This window comes from Strix aluco, chromosome 14, assembly GCF_031877795.1.
Source record: "Strix aluco isolate bStrAlu1 chromosome 14, bStrAlu1.hap1, whole genome shotgun sequence".
Classification (NCBI taxonomy): Eukaryota; Metazoa; Chordata; class Aves; order Strigiformes; family Strigidae; genus Strix; species Strix aluco.
The window spans coordinates 21,232,854-21,254,985 of NC_133944.1; the positions used below are offsets into that span (position 1 = coordinate 21,232,854).

At 49.4% G+C, this 22,132-nt stretch overlaps 1 protein-coding gene across 2 annotated transcripts in view; it reads left to right on the forward strand.

Annotated features, from left to right (window-relative positions):
* Positions 1–22,132, forward strand: part of GNAO1 (G protein subunit alpha o1) — a 147,163-nt gene that overhangs the window by 95,726 nt on the left and 29,305 nt on the right. For both annotated transcript variants that reach the window (XM_074839179.1, XM_074839178.1), the window contains exon 4: positions 590–750. In XM_074839179.1, coding sequence (XP_074695280.1) covers positions 590–750 — 161 coding nt within the window. The remainder of the gene's footprint in view (positions 1–589; positions 751–22,132) is intronic.

The following is a 22,132-nucleotide window of genomic DNA, read 5'->3' on the forward strand; positions in this document are numbered from 1 at the left end:
TCCTTAACCGCAGGAGATTCCTCTCCCTCTGAGTCACAAAGCACAACAGCCAGCCAAGGTGGTCTGTGTTAACATGAATTAGCCCCTGTAGCAGGGGCTCATAGCAAAGAACAAGAATTCAGGAAAAGCAATAAACCAGCATCTGAAAAAAATTGTTTCTGGAGCCTTTCTGCTGTCCTTTCTGATACAAACGGCTCCTACTTCAGCAAGGTTACACACTCGGTTAAAACGGGTATCGTTGCAGGATATGCGTCACTTTGCTAACAATTTAAAATATGCTTATACATATATGAATTTCCTTCTGTTCCCAAGAAGCTCCACACATATGCAGCGCCAACTGGGGTTTGTCTGCTGAATAGAAATATTTGTTGACATGAGGTGGATTGCACAAATAACCTCTTTCCTTGTGGCTTCCTTGCTCCATCCTCCTTTTGCCCTTCCTGCTGGATCACACTGTGTGGATCCTAAAACCCCATCCTGAGAAATGCAGCCTCTTTACTACTGATAGTTTGGTGAACTGTTTCTGAAATCTATGGCTCCCAGTTCTGCCTGGAGCATGTATGTGACCTCTTCTTTCTTTCCTCTACAGGCTGATGCCAAGATGGTCTGTGATGTCGTAAGTCGGATGGAGGACACAGAGCCCTTCTCTCCAGAGCTGCTGTCAGCTATGATGAGACTCTGGGCAGACTCTGGGATCCAAGAATGCTTCAACCGGTCCCGGGAATATCAACTCAACGACTCGGCCCAATAGTGAGTATCTCTGTCCATAGCCTTTTGTGTTAAGAAGCTGTATTTGGGCTTGTTGAAGTTTTAACTAAAGTTAATGACCTCATAGCAGCGGAGCTGAACATGGTTCTGCTTACAGACTGGGATGTGTGTTGTGTCACGGGTTGCTGCAAGGCAGAAAAGATCAGGCAGGACATTCATGTCCCCTCTGGCCAGTTTGGGGTCAGGCCCATGACCCCGAGGACAGGTTCCCAAACTGCTCCCAAAGGGCTCAAGGTAGGTTTCTACAAACATGGATCTAGTGAGCAGAGGCAGACCAACCCGTGGATGTGGCTGATGGCTTCTTCATTTGTCTGATAGATAACAGAAGGGTGTGATCGCCTGCTTTGCATAGCAGTACAGCTCTTGGGTTTGCTTTTCTGATAGTCATACACTGTGCTGATAGCCAGCTGGATTACAACCAAGGGTAAGGGATGTCTTTGCTTTTACAGTGGCATTGCATTATTCTCATAATACAGTCGGTGGCATCTCTACCATTAGGGACCACATCCAGATTTTTTTTAATGGTGATTGTCTGAATCCATGGCTTTGGTTCATCCCATCCTAAGGACAGGACATCTACCCATAAACGGCTGCTCTGGCTCTGAAGAAGTGTTGAGTGCCTCCCCAGTTTCAGTTCAGACCCATTTCTAATGATAATTCATCCGATCTGTTTGCCTCCACCTAGGCAAGGAGACTAAAGCTTTTCATCCCGTAATTTCAATCGCAGCAGCTGTTGCAGTCAGGCAAAACGTCCCCTGGCCCTGCACTGTGTCTCGGGCAGTAGTCAGTAAAACGTGATTAAGTATAAGCAAAAGAGACAAGCAAGCACAGAGTGATCATTTCCCCAGTTATACCCTCGGACTTTTTGGTAGTCAGGGAAATAGAGGCTTCCCCAAATGGTGACAGGGGAGTGCTACATCCATACTTTTGGCTTTCACAATATCCCATGTCAACAAGTTCACCAGCTGATTCATACACTTTGGAGTTGGTACTGAGTGTTTGCATTGTCTGGCATCTCTGCTTAGGGTTTTCCTGGATATCTATCAAAACACAAACCCAGGCACCGGCATGGCGGATGGTTTTGTTCTGCACCAGCTCCTCCCATCCAAGCTGGCAGGGCAGTTAGGGAGCGCAGGATCATTTCTGCTCTTGCAGTGCTGCAGCAGAAGGCGAGTGATGACACATCACTTGGCATTGACCGAAAACTAAATGGGAAACCTGCAGATGTGTGGTTGGTGTCACAGCATCCTACCCAACCATTTCTCACCACAAGTGACTACATCTCAGTGATGATCCTGGCATTGTGCTGCCTTTTAATCACTCCTAGGTGGACATCCATGTTTAATCTATATTTCATTGCCTCTAATAGCAAAATCAGCCTTCTCTTGCCAGCAATTTTTGTTTTGTTTTTTTTTACAAAAGAACAGTCTGATGGCATAAACATACCTTTAGAGATACAAATTATATAAAATGCCAGTCCTAATTGCATTACAACCTTGTGGAAAATTCTTCAATTGTTTTAGAGCCAATTATCTTGAGGAAAGTATTTTGCTTTTCCTTCCATGCAAGATAGCAGTTGAAAATAATAAGCATAGCCCTCCCAATGTGACCAGCTGCTGAGCAATTCATCAGCAAGAGCTCTGAAACCACAAGCAGTTTCTAGACATCAACTGAAGAGGCTCTGTGCTGTGGTATTCACAGCAATATCAACGTGTGGTTGCAGCCCAGCAAAATGAATTTCGGTGTCTTTAACAAAATCTCTTGCATCCAGAGGATGATGCACTATCCTCTTTGCCAGGGGAGGACTGTGCTGCCTCTCTCCTTAGCCACGCTGTGAGTCGTGCTGTGGCTTGACACTTGCTTTCTCCGGGCTAGGTCAGATGGTGAAGCTGAAGATAACAAGGTCCTGCACATTTACGGACCTGATGCTGTTAAGGAGCCCCTGATGGTTCCGTCACCAGGAGCGGAGATGCTGTCACAGGGCAGGGCACTGTAACGTGTCCTGCTGCACCTCTAGGCCCTGGTGCCATCACACCAGATGGTGATACAAGTGAGAGCTCAGTTGGCACTTATTCACGCCCAGTGGACTCCCAGTGAAAAGAGGCATATTTTTCATTTAATCCTTCAATGCTTTGGGGTTGTTTTCTTCTGCATGAGTGAAATATTTGAGACAGTTTTCTATTTTTTTTCCCCCTCTGGGAGAGGGCTTATCTTTATTGACACTGATATTGGATTTAAAACACTAGCAGCTACAACATGTGTTTTCATTAGGGCTGAGAAAAATAAATTCCAGACAAGAACTGAATCTGAAGTTCCCCAAAGTTTGAAAAACAGTGACAGGCAATGAGCTAGACTAGCATCGCTCTTATCTCAGGCTTCTCTTGGTGTTAAGCCATAGGGACTGGTGTTTTGCTGGCAGGAGGGAAGTTTGCTGCAAGAGTCAGAGATCGTGCTCCATGGCTGCTCAGTACATATTGCAAAGCCCAAAGGCACCAAGCAACCAGGTCCTGTCGTGGCCAGCACAGGTGGGACCTTCAGGAGAGGTCCAGGCGCTTCCCTTTGCCCCAGAAACCACCTGCTGAATGGCCTGAATGCGTTTCAGAAACCCCCATCAGCTGCCTGGCTTATTTCTAAGGAACCACTACTTGGGCTTCTCCGAGTCAGTGCTGCTGTTGTCCTACGTTGCTCTTCCAGTGCTATACCTTGAGTTTTTTTAAATGGCTTGAACAACAGGCCTTGTGTTACAGGCCATGGGAGACCAAGTCACAGGCTAATCAACAGCCTGCAAGAGTTGGCAGCATGGCTCTTACTAGTCTATCATTAATTTCATTGAAAATAGATTTCATATTTTGTCTTAGCCTAAACAAGAAGTGAGTAATAGCTCACCTCCCCTATCAAAGATGAGCAGGAGTGTATTGCTTTCCACTCTCCCATGCATGACTGCCTAATGGTGTGGACTTCCCTGCAAAGCTTTGCTTCTTTTAGGCTCTAAAATCAGCCTGTCCTTAGCAAGGATTTCATAGCTACTGCAAAGGAACAGTGGAAAACAGCACTTTTGCAAGGAAAAACCATGACCGAGGAAGAGGGGAGGTTCTGTAATGGACTTCCTGTGCCTTGGACAGCAAAAAGTAAAACCATAAGGACAGCAAGAGAAGGGAAGAGAGTAAGATGTAGCAGTTGGTTTCATCCTTTTTCGTTGCTGCATTTTTTCATCGTTCCCCAAGGCAAATTTATGGGTGGGTTGAGTTCCACACTCCTAATCTCTTGATTATGTTTTTATTCCTACTTCGTCTCCTCTTCCTTTCTTGTCTCCATGCCTAGGAGCTAAATCTACCTCTGATCATCAAAGAGTCTGGGCACTGCTGATGTCTTTTTCTTCTCTAGCCAGTTTCTGTCTGTGGAAGCACATCTGTGACCCACATTTTGCTTTCAAATTCAGCAAAATAGAGGTTTCCAGCTGGTTTCCTTAATCTCCTGCTTTTGTTCAGATTTTTAAATTGTCTTGTGTTTCCTAGCCTTCAGTTCCTAACTAGCCTGGTCAGTGGAGTACCGTGCATAGGGCAAGTTTGATCTTAACCCAGGGATGGGGACCTGCTTTGAACGGCCTCCAAGCTTCAGGGGGGGAATGGAGCAGACGGAGCATCCACACAAGCACAGGTTTTCCGTGTGCATATCCAAACAGGCACAGGCCCTGCAAGATGTGTAGGCAGAGACAGTTTGCAAGTACACAGACACAAAAAAGCCAGAATCCATCTCAAGTTATTCTCCTCCTGCTTCCAAGTACATTGAAAGATCATTTGATAATGCCAGGGCTGTGAAACTACCGTGAAAATGTAAAATATTTTAGGCCTGCGTTCAACCCATCCATCTTCACACATATCAGAGGTGTCAGGGCTAGGAAGCTTGTTGCCTTTGGCTCTCTCCATAGGGAGCGAAGGGAGGGAGAGATGCCTCCAGAGAGGGATGCAGACCTCACTGCTCAGTGGTGAATCACAGAATCAGAGAATGGTTTGGGTTGGAAGGGGCCTCAAAGATCATCTAGTTCCAACCTCCCTGTCACACGCAGGGACACTTTCCACTAGACCAGGCCTTGAACCCTTCCAGGGAGGAGGCATCCACAGCTTCTCTGGGCAACCTGTTCCAGTGCCTCAGCACCCTCACAGTGAAGGGGAGATGCAATTGTGTCTGCTGCTCTACCACAGCTGACCGCAGCCCTAGCATCTCAAGTCTGTGCCAAATACCACGCCCAAACTGGACAACACTTCCGTCACTCCATCTTCAAGAACTCCTGTGGCGGTGCCTTATAGAAAAGCAGCACCAAACAGAATAAAATACTGCAGTGCCTTCCTTTTCTCATGTGGGACTGTTTTCTGATCTCTTTCCCTTGCAAAAGAATTGTCTTTGCATGATGGTATCACCTTCCCTACTGATACTTATTGCATCCCACATGCCAGCACACACTTTGCATCGAGAAAACAGTTAAGACTAGAGCCAGATGTTGTTGTGATGTGGTGAATGGCTTCCAGACTGAGCCCCAACAAGGCAGCACTGGAACAGGCTGCCCAGAGAGGCTGTAAAATTTCCATCCTTGGAAATACTCAGCATTGAGCCACCTGAGCTAATTTTCAAACTGAATTTAACTTTGAAGTTGGCCCTGCTTTGAACAGGGGATGGTCCAGATGAACTCCAGAGGTCCAATCCAAACCAGCACTTTTGGGTTTGTCTTCTGTTTTTTTTCCCCTCGCTCTTTCTCTCATGACACTGGGTTTAAAAGGGAGAAAAGGTCTTTGGGGTTGGCTGCAGTCTCCTGTTCCTAGCCACGCAGGACCATGCAGCTCTATGATAATGCCCCAGTCCTGCAAGTCCCATGGTCTAAACTTTTGCCTTGCTGGTGAAGCCAGCTCATGGGACATGGGCATTATGCATGACTGTCAGGACATGGTCCATTTTAATGAGCTGCGATTGTTGCTGGCTCTCTCAGACTGAAGAAAGGATAATTATAGGTCAAGGTTTTGCATTAATATTCCCATCAGGTGCGTAGATTCCATTTTCTCATCACAGCTTTTGCATTAGAATATGGTTTTCTGTGTGCCCATCTTACTCATGCCTGTCACTTGCTCTCCCTTGCATTTAATTGGAGGGAGTAGCAGCATAAATGGAACAATCCAGTTAATTGGGATGACTTGTGTTGCACTGTTTATTGAATAACCCACCTTTGTGTCTTGGAGCCCAAGCACCAATAAAGCAGAAAGGAAAAATACATCACAAGCAGAGATGTAGATACATTTGTCTGAATTTATGGTTTAATTTACCCCTGTAAGTAAATATGCCCACCAGCTTTGAATAATTAAGTTCCCCCTACAATAAGCAAAACAAAACAGCTCATAAGGGCCAGAGCTGATGACTGGAATCGCCAGCCCTGCTCAGTTCCCACAAATAAGATGCGAATAGATTTCCAGGGAGGAGCAGCTCTGTGACGTCTGCTGGTGCCAGGTCTGGAGTAGGGCTGTTTCTGGTAAGAGCGAGGTAGGGGAGACGGGGGCAGGCTGAACATCAGTCTAGCAGGGCTTGGGCTTGGTAGAGGTTTCAGGCTCCATTATTATCCTCATAAGTTAAGGAATCGCTACTGTTACATGGCTACACCTAGGGCTGAATGTGAGCTGGAAGAAGGGCTCAACAGAAAAGGCGTCTTTGAAATCAGATGGGTATTTTCTAGCATCTCACCCTCAGTCTTCATCCACCTGGGGACCCAATTTCAACAAGATTGGGTGCAATCTCTCCGGGGGCTGCCTCTGTTGGCCCAAAGCAGGGTGGAGACCACATCACAGTATCTTGAAGGTGGGTGTTAAGCAATGCTCACCTTCCCATCCCACCAAACACTGCCAGGAGAGTGTGAGGACTGAGCTTCCTTCACAGAAGAAGTTAAGTGGGGGGGTGATGGCATCTGAGATACCTTCAGAAGCTACAGAGCTGGGCTTCAAAGTGGAGCTTGTGGCAGCACCCAGCGATGTGGGAACATCCAGGAAAGCGTTTACCAGCTGAACCAGAGTTTCAGCTTTGCTTGCTGCCTTTCCATCTGAAATAGCAACTTCGGCAGCCAGCTCCACTAAAAACTCAGCACCTCTTTAGATATGGATCTTGCAGGCAAAAACTGGTGGTATAGTGTTGTCACTTCCCCCCTCCTAATCCTCCTTTACCCCCCCCCCCCAAATCTCTCTAAGACCTGTCTGAAGAGACCCAGGAGATAACAGACTGCACTGCAAGGAGGAGCAGAGAAGTTACATTAGTAGTTCATTCCTCAGGGACAAAGACACAGCAGTACCTGCTACGTCCCTGCAATTTTTCATTGCCATGTTGCATCGTAACACTGTTGTCTTTGGCCTGGGGATTAGTAAAATCTTGACATTTTGACTAAATAAATTGTTATTTAATGTCCCACGATACCAATCAGGGCTGTCCCACTTTTGGCAAAGCTCCCACCCAAAAGGGTTGGAGCCAGGCAGCAGTTCATGCTGCCTGGAGGAGGGAGAACAGCCAGAATTTGGGAACAATCTCTTCTCTTTTCACATTTTGCTTAGAAATGAGGAGGAGCCAGCACCACTGATAAATACAGCACAGGGCATTCACCCCCAAGGAAACCTGCTGAACCACAGTCTTGAACCCTGGATAATCTGTTCTCATCGCCAACTGACAGACCCAACAGGAATTTCTTCCTGCCTTGTGAAGGGCTGTGGGTGACAGATTCGGTGCAGAAAGATTTGACTTTTTTTGGCTGAGTATTTGTGTATTTTTAGGCTGAAATGTCCTTATGAAACCAGCTGGAGCTGGCAGGCTGCCACCAAGGGTTGGGGTTGGGTTGGTTTTTTTTTTCGTTCTGTTCAGTTTGTTTTTTCACTGCTACCCCTACTGCTGTCTGCAGCCCCCCTCTCCCACCAGCTCTGCCTTTCAGCAGGCAGCGCTCATGCCCTGCAGCTCGCCCATCACTGCACTCTCCCACCTTTCACCTCAACTGCCGGGTGACGGCAGTGCTGGGATGCAGCTCCACAGTCCAGGCTCTCCTGGGAACCCGCAGCCTCTCCTGCAGAGCCAGGGAGCCCAAGCTTCCCTCCCTCTTTCTGCACCTTGCAGCTTGACATACCGTGTGCCCCCAGCTCCGCCGTCACAGCCTGCCCTGTAAGACAAACAGCATCACTCATACAGGGAGGGCAGGAGGTGGGGTGTCTCCCACCAGCGAGGCTCTCAGGGCATCTTATTGCTGTTTGAAGCTTCTTAGGGAATCAGGTAGCTCTGGCAAGGCAGATGTCCCTCTGCGTGGGTAATTCCTGCTTTACACCAGCTCATTGGCACCCAGCTCATGGGTCACCGGTGGCCCTGAGCCCTGTCCCCTTGCAGCGCACGTGGCCAGGCAGGGACCGGCCGGCTGCTCTCAGCCTCCTGGTTCTGCAGTGTGTCTGCAGGCAAAGCTGTCAGGAGACCACCGTGCCGTGGCTCTTCTTCACACGGCTGGCGTCAGGTCTGGCACCGTCTGTGACGCTGGGAGGCGAGCGCGGCGGTGGCGCATGGTTTCCTGACGTATTTGCTGTCCGTTTGAAATCCTTAAATGGCAAAGAATGGCAGGAACGTGGGAATTTCTTTGTAGCCAGGCTCCGGGAGGGAGGAAGCCGTCTTCCACACGGGTCTGCAGGCACCAGTGGCGACGGTGTGACGGGGAGGTGCTGCTCCCCCCCGCCTCCCCACCCTGTCCTATCCCAGAGATCATCCCAATTTGGAAGGAGAAGTTGCCAAAGGACTTTGCTGCGTTCCAGGGAGCGCACAGCAGCGCGTCGGGAGCTCTTGGGCAGAGCTGTCTGCCACTGCCCACGGGATGAACAGCTCAGGAGGAGCCACTCCAGCCCAGACGAGCACTGCTGGGCAGGGCAGATGAGCTCTGTGCACTCAGGATGCAGTTATCTCCCTCTCCCCCTCCTTCACTTTTTCATGGCCGCCAGCGTTTCCCTGAGTTTCTCAGCACGACACTCCCCTCCCCTGACCTGCCGCTGCTCAGGGGATGTGCTGTGCTGGGGCGGTACGATTCATCAGGCCCGACATTGCAAGAGAGGCCAAAAAACATTTGAGTGACTGCTAGGGGTGTGCAGCCACTGCCATCCTCCCCTGCCCTCTCCCAGGGTCCAGCCCATGCACACACACGCACACCCCCTCCAGAAGAGGGGGAGCAGTGCAGCATCCCCATGCTCAGGTGTTTAAGGTTAGGAGTTAAATCCAAAACCAATCATGAGCTTAGCTAAAAAGCCCACATTTTTCAATATATATTAAGACAGCCATTGGAAAATTGCTTTTATCTGCTGCTTCCTAAGCCTTCTGGCTTATATTTTAAAGCCTTTTGTCTGTGAACAGGAGAGCTGGAAAGTCCTTTTTTATTTCAGCCTTAAGCAAATAGTCCATCTAATATCCAGTCTTGAGGGGCTGAGGCTTTGAGAACAAAAATGAAGGGGAAAAAAAAAAAAAGAAATGTGGCAAACATTGTGACACTTGCCATAAAATCACAGGACTTGGCAATGATGGGGATAAAGCACCCAGAGCTGTGTCCCCAAAGGCAGAGTGGCACGGACCCTGGTAGGAAGGCAGAGCTCCCTGGGGCCCCCCGAGAGCCTGTGGTGCCCGTTGGTCAGCAAGTTGAAGCTCCTTGTCACGGTTCCCCGATGGGGACAATAAACATGCTCCTATTTATGAGACGCTGCTGTCCACGGTGGTGAGAGCAGCGAAGGCAGCAGCAGAGCGAGGCAGGAGCCCGCTGGGTTGGGCAGGCAGGCAGAGCATGGCAGGGGTGGCCGGGTGAGCCCCACGGGAGCTCCCAGCACTCGGCCAAGACAGTCCTGCCAAAATCGGGATTCGCCTGGTGGAGCCCTGGGCACTGATCATTTCACAGACTAATTGATGTAACAGCTCTAATTAGCCTGGTAGCAAACACCACTTTTTTCTTGCTTATCCAGGCCAAGCACTGAGCCAATATTCAACCCCCAGCCATTGATTTCCTACTGCTTTTCAGGTGGGAAAGGGGGAAATACAGGGTTTCTTTCTCCAGGTAGAAGACGCGACTGGGGCTCGGCATCACGGGCACGTGTCTGGGCACAGGCGGGGTGTCTTGGAGGAAACCTGGCACTAGGGGTGTTTGGCCACAGGCAGCGTGGCGGGGCAGGCAGGAAGGGCTGTGCTTTCCATTGGGGTTTCATTAGCAGCCCTGCGGAGAGCAGCAGGCACGGCTGCTCCCCAGCCCCATGCCTCCGGCTCCGCAAAGGCGGCAGGACCTGGTGGGAGGGACACGTCGCCCGGATGTGGCCCACTCCAGGGCTGGGTCAGTGCCAGGGATGGCCTTCCTGCCTCCTCCCTCTCTTGGAGACCTGACAAGGGGTTCGTACCTGTTTTTTCCCAAAGCACGTGCTGATGAGACAATCACTGACTGGGGCAGGGGAACTGAAGGCAGACGAACGTGACACTGCCGCATTACTGCCTCGCATGCCACAAGCTGGGCATGAGCCCAGTCAGCCAGATATACTTTAGGCAGATTTTTGACCTTTTCCTGTTATCTTTTTTTCTTTTTTTTTCCTGCAGCACACAGAGCTAGTGCTAGGTCCGTATCAGTTCGTTCATCAGTACTTTTTACACTATTAGAGTTAAAACAACACTGAGACTGTCTATAAACTATTTTTTCACCTTCTCCAGATCCGTTCCTTGCCTTCAGACCACTGGCATAATGCACAACTCCTATTTTGCCAGCCCCCATCAGAAAACCCTCTAATTTCCCACATGCCTCTGACCTCCCTGGCAGCCCGTGCTCAGGCTCTCAGGGCAATTCTGTGTGGGCTGTTGTGGACGGGCACACACTCACCCCGCTCTACGGGCACAGGCTCCGGGCAGTGCTGCTTAGTTCAGTCACGACAGCACAGTTCAGAGCCGAAGGAGGCTGGAGTACAGCAGAGTGAACACCCGTTCTTGTGCCAAAATCCTCATGTTTACACCTTCCCCACCTCTGACACGTTTAATGCACTTAAATGCTTGAGAGCCTGAAGAAGGCACCTCCTCCAAGGTCCCTGGGGGTCTCTTCTGGGGCTGAATTTATTCAGAAAAAAGAGGAGAGATGGTGCTGAACCTCAATTTCAGGCAACACTTTCTCCACGCTGCTGGAAGGGGACGGAAGAGATACAGGGGAGAAAGAAACCAGGCACAAACCGCACCATGGAGCCACGCCAAGGAAGTGTCAGCTCGGGTTTTGGCAGTTAGTCCAAGCCTTGCTGGGGATTTATGATGCACTTTGCCTTTCTGTAACCCCTTCCCTGCTGGGCTACATTGAGCAGCAGGTTGCCTGGGAGCACCAGCATTTGGAGAAATTCACTGCTCCAAAATTGTAAGTCCAGGCCATGAAACACCCCATGAGCAGTCACTGTAGCTCTGAAGCTCTGACAGCACTTTTAATGGCATAAATCAGCATTTCCCAATCCCTCAGTATTGCTCTTGGTACGTAAGGTCTGACGATAGCATAAGAACCATTTCCATCTCCTCGTTCAGGAAAATACCAGCCAGTACATTCTACCGAGCAGCGTTAACGTCAGTTTAAACATTTTCAGTTAAACAGCCCCACGGTCTTGTGATCCCCAGCATGAGAAATACTGCACCAGGGAGAGTGTTGAACAGTGAGGCCAAATCTGCAACGGGCAGGAATAGGAGAAAGAAGGAGGAGGCTGACACTAGCTAGCAGCTGCTGGGAGCTGGGAATTGGCAACAGAGTCCAGGCAAAAATCTTTGCTCAAATTAAACTAATGTTGAAAGCAGCAACTTTACATTAAGAAATCCCCAGAGGAGTATCTCATTGAACAAAAATACATAAGCAAAGAGATGACACAAATACAGAAGTTACAAATAAACTCGGGAAAAAAGGCTACATGTTTCTACCCAGGAGCCCAACTATCTGTATGCTGCCCAGGGGACCACCCTTAAGGACGTAAGAGCTTCTTCCCCACCCACGATGAAGAGCTGCATCTTGTGATCCAGAGTCTCGACCAGGTCCCACCTTCATGCAGTGGTGGCAGTGCACGTCCTGAAGGTGACAGAGGGGAGCTTTCAGTGCAGGACACCATGGGTGTCCGTCGGGGCAACAACTTCCCACCTACGGCTGCTCTCTGGGCAGGGCTGGGTGGGTTTCCCACTTGCTTGTGCTTCCCAGCACCGGTGGAGCTTCTTCTGAGGTGGAGCACCAGGGCAGGGCAGCGAGGCTCAGCCCTGCTGTGTTCATTCAGACGTCTACGATCACTATGGGAGACTGAAGAGCATCTGCTTGAAATAGTTGGTAGTAAACAGAAAATGTGCTAAATGCACAGAGGTCACCTGCACGACCTGTTTATCTTACCAAGGGTTTCTCTGACCTGTGTGCAGGCACCCATCCGGGTGTCTGAAAGAGCTGCCCAAACCCCTGGTCTGCCTGATTGGGTCCAGTCTTCCTGCTGTTTATCTTCCCTTGCCCCAGAACAGAAGTCATGGGAGAGCTGTAGGTTTTGCTTTGATCCTGATGGCTCCGCTTAATGTGTTGCTACCTTCCACCAGCTTGATGAGAAATCTGGATGTAGGATGAGCAGTGGTACTCAGCTAATGGGTGGGACTCCCCGGCCCATCAGGGCATCTTGCAGTGATGGTGGGGAGCAAGCAGCTTTGTTCCACGGGAGGGAAGAGCTCCTACATGGACATATAGCTCCCATCAACAGGGGAAACCTGAAGAAAAATTGGACAAAATCCAGTATCTGCCTTTAAACGTGTTACCTTGCATCCCTTGCCACGTGTTCCCATAACAACAGAGCCACATTACGCACCTCCGTGGTTTCGACTGCAGTCCCCCAGCTGCTCCCTTCGCAGTGTGGCACATCATGCTGGCTCCCAGCCCATGCACGCCGAGCCTGGATGCCCTCCGGCATGCAGGAGATGATCCCAGGGAACGCTGCCTACTCCCTGGCTCCTTCCTCCACACGGCTCATCCTCCTCTTTCTTCCTCATTTATGCCTTAAATTTCATCAATCCAATCCTCAGCCCTAGGGACGAGTGGGGCATGCAGTGAATGTATGAAGAAGACCCAACGTGAACAAAATATGTGGGTGTGCAAAGGCAAGGCCTAGAATGAGCAACAGTGCAGATATGACCCAGAGCCATCCTGCAGCCTTGCCTGTATGGATGGAAGGGGGCACTCCTGGGATTCAGGGGGTTATTTTTATTTTCACTTTGCAGTGGGAACCAAAAAGCTCTTTATTTTGAGAAGCTTCAAACATTGATTGGATACGGCTGAGCCTTCCATCAGCTGGTGCAGTGCCACCAGATGAATAAATCTTGCATGCATCTGTAATTACTGCTTAGCTTGTGTTTAAATGCAGTGTCATTGATCTGCAGAACTCATCAAAATCCAGATAGGAATGCATGAAATTATATTGGATAGAACAGAAAACTACATGACAACATCCATTTTCAGCCTTCTTTGTTCACCAAAAAAACCCAACAACCCACATTTATTTATCTCTATTCATGTTCTTGGGTTAACTTACGATTTAATCATCAATTGTAACACCATTTTATAGGCTGCTCTTTATGTAGGAAATATATTTCTTTCTTATAATAGGCCAGCAAATTTCTACCAGCCTTATGGTATCTGCCCCTACATGGGCAAAATCCCTAATACAAGCATGGAAAAATATTGCTTCAGGGTTATGAAATTCCATACGGAAAGGTCTTGAGGTTAAAGCTCTTGACTGCAATTTAGGGAACCCAGACTGACTTCCAAGTGCCATCACAGACTTCCCATCGTGCCCTCAGGTGAGTCATCCATCCCCTTAATACTTATATTCCTCCTAAAGCAAGTGTGATTAATAACATTTCCCTGCTCCAGTGGGAGGCTGGGAGGACACATCAGCCATGCTCAGCAAGAGTTGAGGTGCTCCAGCAGCAGAGAGCACAGAAACACAGGCCAGGCAAGGGCGATGCTTGTGCTAACCAGCCATCTGCTTGAGATGCTCTCCTCCTCTTCTGTGACCAAGAGGAAGCTCAGCAAAAGCATTTATTGGCAATAAAGTCCGCATTGTCTGGAAGAACTCTGCATGTTTTCCAGACCTAACGCTGCTCTGGGCCAGCTCCGTCCTCCCACTGGAAGTGAAGTGCTCCTGGGTCAGTTCAAACTTCTCCCACCAAGCAGGCAGGGACTCCTGGTCCACACACCTGGCTTACTGCAGCGCCTTGGCCCGCGGCTCGCTCCCAAGAGACATGGTCACTGGCAGGTCCACGGACAGACAGCAGAAGCTGCTTCTGGCAGGGACGTGCCCCCAGGGCACATGGGAAAGTCTGCACAACCTCAAGTGCAGAGACAGTAGCTGTCCCCAGCCCTCATGGGAGAACCTGCCGTGGAGGTGGTGTCCTCAGCTCTTCTCCCACAAAGCCACACCAGCTCTGTGGTCCGGCTGTCCCAAACTGATTTTATCCCACACACATCCCTGATCATCTTCAGCTGAACACAGGGATCAGCCCACTCCTGCAGAGACCTGGGAGCAACATGAACCGCTGTTTGGTGTGCTGCAGGAGCCTAACCCTCCAGGGGAGGTTTTGTGGTGACAGGAGACTACAATTACAGACCTCTCTGGGGCTCTCCTGCCTGCAAGAGAGAGAGAAAGGAAAAGTGGGTGGTCAGCAGGACTCCTCGCCAGCCCAGCCTGGCCCAAGCGACAGCCTTCCCTGATGGGAACGATCGAGCTGTTTTGATACACGGCAAACAAATCTCCTCCTAACAACGGTTCGGCTGAACGTTTTCTAAAGGGATGAGAAACTCCATGAATTTTCCCTTACGTGTCTCTGCTTCTGGATCCGGCCTGGACTGAAATCAAAATGCTGCAGTACCACAAGCAAAGCTGTTCTCAGAAGAGCCTCAGCCTGACAGACGCTGAGAAAGACCAGAAGATCCATTTGCATAGCACAGATTTTACACGCCCAGGAGATCCACCTATGTCTGGGATAACTAAGACATTTTTAGTGTGCAGCCAAGGGTAAAATTCCAGGTTTTGCTTTTGCTAGCTGTGGGTCACGTCTGTCCACAGCAGAGCATTGCCTGATTTTGGTACCCACAGTTTCTGGCAGGGATGCTTAAATGGGATTTGAAAGCAGAAATCCCCATAGCTTGCTAATAGGTCAGGAAAATGGACAGATGAGAAGATCCAGAAACATGATCTCTACTCCTTCACCAGCATCACATCTTCAACATGGTGAGTGGGTAAATGAGGCCCCTGATTGAAGTCAGGTCCTGACAGACCCAACCCACTCTTTGTCATTGTACCGTCATCCAGCTATGGGCATCCTCTAGTTACTTGATACAAGAGCACAGATCTCATTAACCAATGCTTTCCTTTGTAGCATTAGATCTAAATCCTTGGCCAGTGGTATCACTGCTGCAGACAGACACCTAGCACTACAAAAACACTGCAGCTATATCTATTTTTTTCCTTCTTAGGAATGGAGATGTTAATGCTACTTCCCCTACTGCCATAAGTGTGTAAATAGATGTCCTGGGCCTTCGTGCACATCCTGGGAATCTCCCTGGCCAGTGGTTAAAGTCCATGGGTCTGGTTTCATCTTGGTCACAGCTGTCTGCTTTCCAAGGGATGGAGTAATTCTGAGTAATTAGCTCGTGAGATTGCCTTGGGGCCAAATGGAGTTGGCTGCTGTGGATGTAAGGGGCACTGGGGCGGGCAAACCTTCGTGCCCTGTCGGTGTGCTCACTGCGGGGATGGGGCCGCGGCACGCTGGCTTTGTGGATGTCTCTCCCGTTTGGGCTGAGCGGCCAAGTGCTGCACGGGTGAACCCGCTGCCTCGTGCAGATGCGCTGGGAGCCCCGCTGCAGCGCGGGGGCTGCGTCCTCTGATCAGGGCTCCTTCCCAGAACAAGCCCTTCATTATCCCAAACTCCCTGTCGTTTATTTTTAGCCTCTCCTTTTCTTTTCTTTCTTTCTTTCTTTCTTTTTTTTTTTTTACAGTATAGAAAGCCATCAGCTCCACTGTCAGCAGGTTTGTGACAGCAGTCCTGGAGCAAAAAAAAGCATCAAGCCCACTTACTCTGTTGCGTAAAGGTTTAGGCATAGATCCTGCTTGCTTCCAGGGTGCTGAGTCTCACCACACCTCATCCCTGCTTCAGCTCAGCTACTGTCCTTCAGAGCTGGTCATCAGAAGGAAGCAGAGGCTTACATAAAGCGAGAGCTGGACTGGAGCTGTTGAGCCTTCCTCTGCTTCAGCTGAAGCTCGATTACTGCCTGTGTCTCTCCTGGCGTGCAGAGGACACCTGCGTGCAGGGCCACCGGGAGAGGAGACCTTGCACAGCCTGAGCCATGCGTCATCCCCGCGGGCTCGGATTTACGTAGTGCCGCTGGAAAGATCCAGCCAGCCCCCATAAAAATCTTTTGCTTATAAAACAAAGGCAAGGCTGCCCTGTGGTCAGCAGCTCTGCGCTAAACAATGATTTAAATCACAGAGGCTTTATATAAACAGCGGTATTGCCCAGATGACACTTCTAAAAGGGATTGCACCATTGCTAGCAAACCATGTTCTCCAGATCTGCCCAGGCAGCATCTCCAAGAGGGCTGGCTTTAAACTGGTTCTCCAAGTAACATCATATTAAGTGACTGTAAAGCAGATGGTTACATATAGAAAAGGCAGTTGTGGCTCCGTCCTTTCCCCATCTCAGATAGGCTCCAGGAGATGAGGAAAACCCCCTCCCGGTGTGATGAAAGGCTCTGAAGAGCCTCCATGCAGGAATGTCTCGGGAGCAGAGCAGAGATGCTCCACAGCGGACGTGCAGAGGTCTATGGAGATGTCTACAGAGAAACAAGTGGGGAATAGGGAGGAGAGAGAGGACAGCTGTTCCCATACAATAATTAACAAAGTTAAACTCTGATATGGCAGTTTAAAAACCAGAAAGAGGCAGTTTTTCACAGACAGGGTAGTTGAGCTGGGAAATTCCTTGCTGCAGATGTGGCTGTTAGAAGTTTATATTGCTTCAAAAAGCACCTAGACAAAGTTCTGGAAGAAAAATCATTGAATGGTAATAAATATAAAGATATTACCCTTCTCTTTGGAACTCTGTTATCCATATGAAGTATTGGAGTCTGGGAAAACTGAGTACTACATACTGGCCCTGTACTTGTACTCTTCTCTCAACATCTGCTCTTGGGAACTAGTTAAGCTAGGTGGGTCGTTGTTCTGATCCAGACACATTGTTTTTCTCTTTTGTAAGGGCTCCAATGTGTTAAAAAAATATTTATTATCCCCTCTTACACACCATCCAATTTTCAAATTTCATTGCAGAAAGATGAGCCCACATCTGCTTTCCCAGGGCCGTTCCAAAACCATTTCTGAGTCGGTTGGTAGCATTAGCTTTTCCTCCAAAGCCCCCCTCTCCCCCAGCCAGAGCTTTCTGATCACAAACTCAAACTGTACCACAGTGTCCTTTTATTCCAGCAGTAACAAGACCGTGATATATTGCTGACCAAACAACCACCTGTGAGCAAAGCCAGACAGCAGCTTACACCTGGAGACCCTTTATGTCCTGAAGTACCTTTGTTTGAAGTACAGTTGCTATTTAGTGACTCTGCTCATCCATATGCGATGCTAAAAATTATTCTAGATCAGTCATGCCTTGGAAAACTGCAAGTCTAACTAGGACAGCTAAACTCCAACCTGCTTTTGTTCATTCCTCCTGCCTATCATTAGTATTAATATCAACTTGTCAAGTTGATCTTGATGTACAAGCTCTGTACAGCCCTGCTTCAGTGCAAGGCAAAAAAAAAAAAAAAAAAAAAAAAAAAGCATCGCAATGTAGCATCCCTTCTGTCAAGATTTGGCACCATCCTTTAATAGCAGGGACTACTCTCCTCATTTCCCAGGGGAGAGTAATGAACACCCAGGGCGTCCAGCAGAGTTCCTTCAGGAAAATAACCCCAGTAATCTCTGGGCCTGGTGAACATCACTCTGGCTGGTAGCAGCCTGCAGAAGCAGGCACCAGGAGTGGCGTGTTGCTGGTTGGATTTAGGGGAGGGAAGCTGGGGAGTGTCCATGTCGCTATCTCATCTGATTGGACTTGAGATGAGATTTATCATCAGGAGCAGCGGCAGGACAGCAGAGCCTGCTGTGAAATTCATGGGATTCCCATCGAGGCAGGACTGGCTGAGGGGGGGACACAGCCAGAAGCACAAAATGCATTGCCCAAAGTCCAGGAGCGAATTCCCAAGACCTTCCTTCTCTGGGCTGGGCTCAGAAAATGCCAGACAATGCTCTTGCCCTCTTAGCTGAATTACACATCCCCTAAGGTCTCTTCTTCCTGCCTGCCATAACCTCCCTGGAAGTGCCTGAGGAGCAGCATGTAACACCTTCTGGCTTTCATTAGGAGGACAGGAGGGCTTTCGCACGCGGCTGCACGCCGTGGTCCCTACCCTTAGTTAGAATTGATTTCTGAAGGGACATGATAGCTACATTTCAAGCCTTTCATAAAGGACAATTATTGAAGACACATGTTGCATCACCACTGTGTGTGCTGATGAGTGCTGGGCTCTGAGAGTGGGCTGTGGTTTATTTTGCCTCTTCCCCTAAAATAATACAGCAAATAGGGCTGGGCATGGCATCTGCAGGAAAATCCCTGCGGTGCCGTGACCTCTGGGTGTTTGCCCAGGACCAGCTGCCCTGGGAAGCAGCACCCACATGGTTTTTCTCTTCTGGTAGAAGATACTACAGGAGTTTACTATGCTGTTGTAAAGCCACTCCTGACACTCCCTATGCCCAGTGCTTATCCTCTGAATCCTCACTCTACAGCCACTAAATATTAAATGGTTTTAATGCTAAATGTACATTGAGCTGTGTGTTCATCGGTGAAAGAAAAGAAGAAGTGAAGGTACAAGCTAAGCTCAGATGCAGATAATCTTCCATCCATGAACTAGGAAGGAGTGCTCAGGTGAAGGCACAAGCATCTCGAGTTAGATGAGATAGATCCTGCTTGTGACAACCTTGATTAAAATCTTGGCATTTGTCAGGACACGATGTTGGAGCTGACCCTCGAGCACCTCTGTACATGGATTAGAAAATAACCCAGCGGTGACTCAGCTGTGTCTGTTGACAAATGGGGATCTGCTTTTTCAATCAAATACAGCGCAAGCCAACAAAACGAGGCTGGGGTATCCCACGCACGGCCTTCCCTTCACCGAGAAGATGTGGACAGAGGCCAGCACTGGCAGGACAGAGGAGCAGCTGGGAAGAAGCCGCCGTCTCCAGGCTTGCTCTCCTGAAGTTCCCACTCCCCTGCCTGCAGACCTGCCCCAGACTGAGACCCAGGCTGTGGCCACTGCTGCACCGCAGCTTGTCGAGCACTGAGGACGTGAGCTCGTGAGCTCGGCTTTGGCACGGTGTGAGCGGCTCAGGTGTGCACAGTGCGAGCTGGACGCTGCCTGCAAAAAGACTGCCAAGGTGTCACCTTGGAGGCAAACGAAACCCAACAGACGTTTAACCATTTTATTGCCATTAACCTCAACAGACATGAATGTATGTCTGTGTAAGCTTTGCCACAGGTATCCCGCTTTGACCACAGCCTGCAACCTCAGCTACACTTCTTCATCCAAGAAAGCAGCCAGCAGAGCCTTTGGCATAGGCAGTACAATCCTGGGAGAATGTTCCCATGGTAGCAGGGTGCCCAGGGAGGGGTCCCCATCCACGCACTGCACGTAGGCTGCTGCCACCGGTCTGTTCCCATGGGATAACTCGGACAACAGTCCTTTCTCCATGCAGTGTCTCTGGCATCAACACTGCTGCTACCACACGCTGCTGGAAACAGCAAGTGAAGGCGCAAGAAACTGTATTTACTCCCTATTTTCAATATTACTGTGTGAACATATTCAATATCAACTAGTCCTTATAAAGGGTCTGCATTTTGTGGCCTCAGTTCAATGAGCTCCTCTCCCCGTATTTGGGAAATGCCATTTCTTGTGCATTTTGCTTTTAGCAGTGTAACGTAGTCGGGCTTCACCTCCCTGAGCCTGATAAACTGAGTGACTCAGAAACCTGCAATCTGTTTCAAAACAAAGCATTTAAGATAAAAGATATAAGCAGTAATGGAGCTGCTCGGCTCAGGAGTATAAATGCTAGAGGGTTACTCATGTACTCAAAAACCTTCTAACCCTTCTTCAGCTTTTTTTTAACCCCTGCAAGCTCTGGGAAAGGCAGGCTGCAAATAAGAGCTGATCCACTCCTGCACGCAAACCCTGGAGCTGGGAAGTGGAAGGAGCTCTGATGCCAGCACTGTGCAGCAAAGATGATGTGGAAGGGGGAGAGCTGAGCGCTTGCTCCGCGGCCTCCAAAGTGCTCTTATTTCTGCTGGTTAGACAGGTGCCAGCTTCTGAGAGGATTGTGTGTCCTCGAGCCTGTTGGCTGAGACAACTGTTTATCTCCAGCAACAGTTTGGCCTTGAGATCTGCAGTTCGAAGGGCATACCAGGAGTGCTGTCATCCAGCGCCGTGTGTAGCAATTTGTACCCACTTGGGTTTCCCTGTTCCCAAAGAGATGGCACCTCCAACACATCCCATCCTCCACCAGCTGAGGCTCATACCCAGCAGGTCCTTCCAAGCAGCCTGGGCAGGGAGCACCAGCGTTCTGGTGAAGTCCCAGAGATACCTCCAGCAGGAACCGAGGAGAACAAGCAGTAGCTAAAATCAGCTCAGCATCCAAACAGCAGCCTGCCTGAGCTTCCCATTCCCTCAGCTGGATGTTAGCGTGGCAGCCGTGCCGCGGCACTCTCTTCCGGCTAAGCTTCGTGGGGTGCACGCACCAACGGTGTCCAGCTCAGCTGTGGCCAAGTCCAGGGGAAAAAAGTATCTGCTGCAGTCTGAGATGGAAGAAATTCCAGGGGAGAGCAGCCAGAGGAGTAACCAGCTTTGGAATGCAGCCTCAAAACCATCACTGAAAATGTTGTATACCTTCATATAAATTGATCGCTGATGCTCATGGGGACTACCAGGAACAGATGAAAAACAGACCCAGGCAACTGAAAGAATTTAAGTCATTGAGAAACACATAGAGAATGATGGAGAAGACTAAAGATGGGGAAAGATATGAAGAGGGGAGTTAATAGAAAAGGCAAAGGGTGTGTTGGCAAGGAGATATAGGAGCTGGGGTGCCTGGCAGCCAGGCTGGATGTATTAGTGTGGGAGTGACCCCAAGGCACCAGAGTCCCAGAGCTCAGCTCACCTGAAGCCAGGACAGGCTGAGTATTGGGGATACTGAGTCACAGTCCACAGTACAGTCACATCCTCTGTCACAGCACCAGTTAAGCACTGGGAAGCAGTGCCCTCACACAGGCAGATGCTAGACACCCCCCCCAGCCAAGGTTCCTCTGGAGATATCCCAACTGACATGGGAAGCTGGATGCTGTCAGGGAGGAAAGGGTGGATGGGATGGATCCTGCTTGGCTTTCCTCCCTTTGTTGCTATCATCCTGCCCCCTCGAGAGGCTGGCAGGCTGCATCAGCCCCCCCTCCCAAACCTCTGATCCCCCAGAGTAACTCAGGTGGAGCCAGACACATGAGACTGCATCACCTCCATGGACACGGACGCAAAGGGAGGCGAGGCTTTCCAAGCCTCAGAGCCAGGGTGTATGCAGGATCAAATCAAATTGGAAGCTAATTTTCTGTCAGGCAGCCAAGGGAAATGCTGCGTGGAAGAGCTGCAGGCTGCGCACGCCAGTAGCGAGAGTGAGAACCCCCTGAAGTCCCAGCACACAGCTTGAGGTTTAAAGGATGCTGCTGTTCACAAGCAAGTCATGATAGGCTGAAGGCAGTAATTACTTTAAAAAAATTACAGTAAAGAAGTAAAGAAAGAATGGGCTGCCCAGGGAGATGGTGGAGTCCCCATCTCTGGAGGTGTTTAAGAGTCGGGTTGACCCAGTGCTGAGGGATCTGGTGTAGTTGGGAACTGTTAATGTTGGGTTGATGGTTGGACTGGATGATCTTCTAGGTCTTTTCCAACCTCAATGATTCTGTGATTCTGTGAACTCCTCCATCACTGTGCTGCTGTGATGCTGAGTCGTTTGGCCAGTTTGCAGTAGATTTCTTCATTTGTTACACTCCCAGCATTAAAGGGGGGTCTCAAAGTCAAGAATAATTAATAGGTAATGTTAAATTGAAGAGAGTTGAATCGCAGGAAAATACAGAAAATGAAGATGGAGAAAGTGATAAAGGTCTTCAGGGTGCTGCCAAGAGCTGCAAGAGGAAAAGAAAAATCATTCTCTCTCTTACACCTCCACTTTTTACCATCACCTTGAAG